The sequence below is a fragment of the Plasmopara halstedii genome (assembly GCF_900000015.1).
Source record: "Plasmopara halstedii genome assembly, contig: Scaffold_1343, whole genome shotgun sequence".
Classification (NCBI taxonomy): Eukaryota; Oomycota; class Peronosporomycetes; order Peronosporales; family Peronosporaceae; genus Plasmopara; species Plasmopara halstedii.
In genome coordinates this window covers 205,684-207,296 of record NW_020188258.1, presented here as the reverse complement: position 1 = coordinate 207,296, position 1,613 = coordinate 205,684, and the positions used below count along the sequence as shown (strand labels likewise).

Here is a 1,613-nt window from a genome sequence, read left to right as displayed (position 1 = left end):
CCACTTGAGCCAGTCACCATAACTCATGAGTTAATGCAAGCATTGCCTACAGCAGCATTATTAACAGGTCTGGGCTCATCATTGTCTGGGCTCAGCATTGTCGGGGCTCAGCATTGTCTTGTATTAGTCTGTTTAATTCGCATGCAAACTTTTGTGTGCAAGGAGAGGAACGGTCACGGTATTGTGGTAACTATTGTGATCTGTTATTTACTTGTTTGGCACGATTGTACAAAATACATATTATGTTTGGTGTTAATGTGAATACGCACATTATGAGAAATAGTAAAACGTAAACCTTTCATATTGGACTCAATATGAAACAATCCTAAATGCATGGACTTTTGCGGACTTACAGTGTTTTAGAGGAGAGCACAAATCCATCCCCTGTGCGTTTGTTAACGCGGACTCTGAACGTCAAAGCTTCTCGGTGCAATGTGCACGGCGATCTATCCAGAACGTTCCTCAGCATGAATATGGTGGATGCAGATCCGGGTATAATAATAGCTATGATCCTTGCGAGGCGACAATCGGATGATCTAGCATTTCCTATGTAGTTGTCCAATTAGCTTTATCAAATAGATTACCACTGTGATGCTCTTCTCCTTTCGTTGGGCAAAATTATAGAATACCGAGATAGCTTACCGGTACAAATATCGCCCACTTGACATTTCTACTATTATAATCCAATAAGCAGCGCGGAGTCCGCATTTCCCCTAGCAGATTCAAGGCCGAGAGCATGTCGACACTTACTAGCACGGACATGGGCGAGCTCAAGCGTCCGACCACACGCGTACATGCACCACCAGGGGGCGGCTCAAATTGGGGTATTAGTGGCAACTCGGTGCCAAAACCTATAAATGACACGCTTCCGACACCTCAAGAAAATATAAAGCCACCACCCGCACCGATGCAGACTCAGAGGCAGAGCCAGACTCAAGTAGCTGTGTCTGAATGGCTTAAAGAGAAGCATGTAGCTATTGTCAAGACAAGCAGCGACGTTGAGATCGTAGACGCAGCAGTGCAGAACTGTCTGATCAAGTTGCAAACCCAATCTGTGCGTGTCGAGGTTTTTACAGTTGTTAACCTTGAGCAGCTTCCATATGCTGCCAATAAACTCGCAGCAGGTGGTGACTTTGATTGCGTTCTATGCTTTGGATTCTTAAACACGCAAGATCCGCAATTCGCAGCGCTGAATGCCGCACTCACACAAAGTTTTATGAAAATCAGCGTCAAGCACGTACGCCCAGTGGTACAAGCTGTGTTCGCTGGGGAGCCACGTGTAGCTTCTGTTAAAGTGCGTGGTGGCTGGGGCGCTCACTTTACAGATGGCGTTTTGTCTTTGATAACATTAGGTGGGTTCTCTGGGCCCACGGCCCATCCTGCATCTAGAGTTCCTGTAAAGAAACACTTTGAAATAAGTCATGGCAACGTGTTACCGGCGACACTTCTTCGTGGATCTAAAACGGTGTTGCAGTCGCTTGTAATCTTGAGAAACTCGTTGTATGAGCACGGCGCAATAGGTATTCGAGGATTGGGAAGAAAATTTCGCATTATTGATGATGATGGCAATCGCTCACTAAGTCTCGATGAGTTTACAAAGGCGATTCGAGAGC

At 45.8% G+C, this 1,613-nt stretch overlaps 1 protein-coding gene across 1 annotated transcript; it reads left to right on the top strand.

The window, feature by feature from the left end:
- Positions 1-736: 736 nt before the first annotated feature.
- PHALS_01065 (6,7-dimethyl-8-ribityllumazine synthase) lies at positions 737-1,580 on the top strand (the record flags this gene model as incomplete). Its single annotated transcript, XM_024730856.1, has 2 exons — positions 737-1,465; positions 1,521-1,580. The coding sequence occupies 2 exons, from the start codon at positions 737-739 to the stop codon at positions 1,578-1,580; spliced, it is 789 nt and encodes a 262-aa protein (XP_024581092.1).
- Between the last annotated feature and the right edge of the window lie 33 nt (positions 1,581-1,613).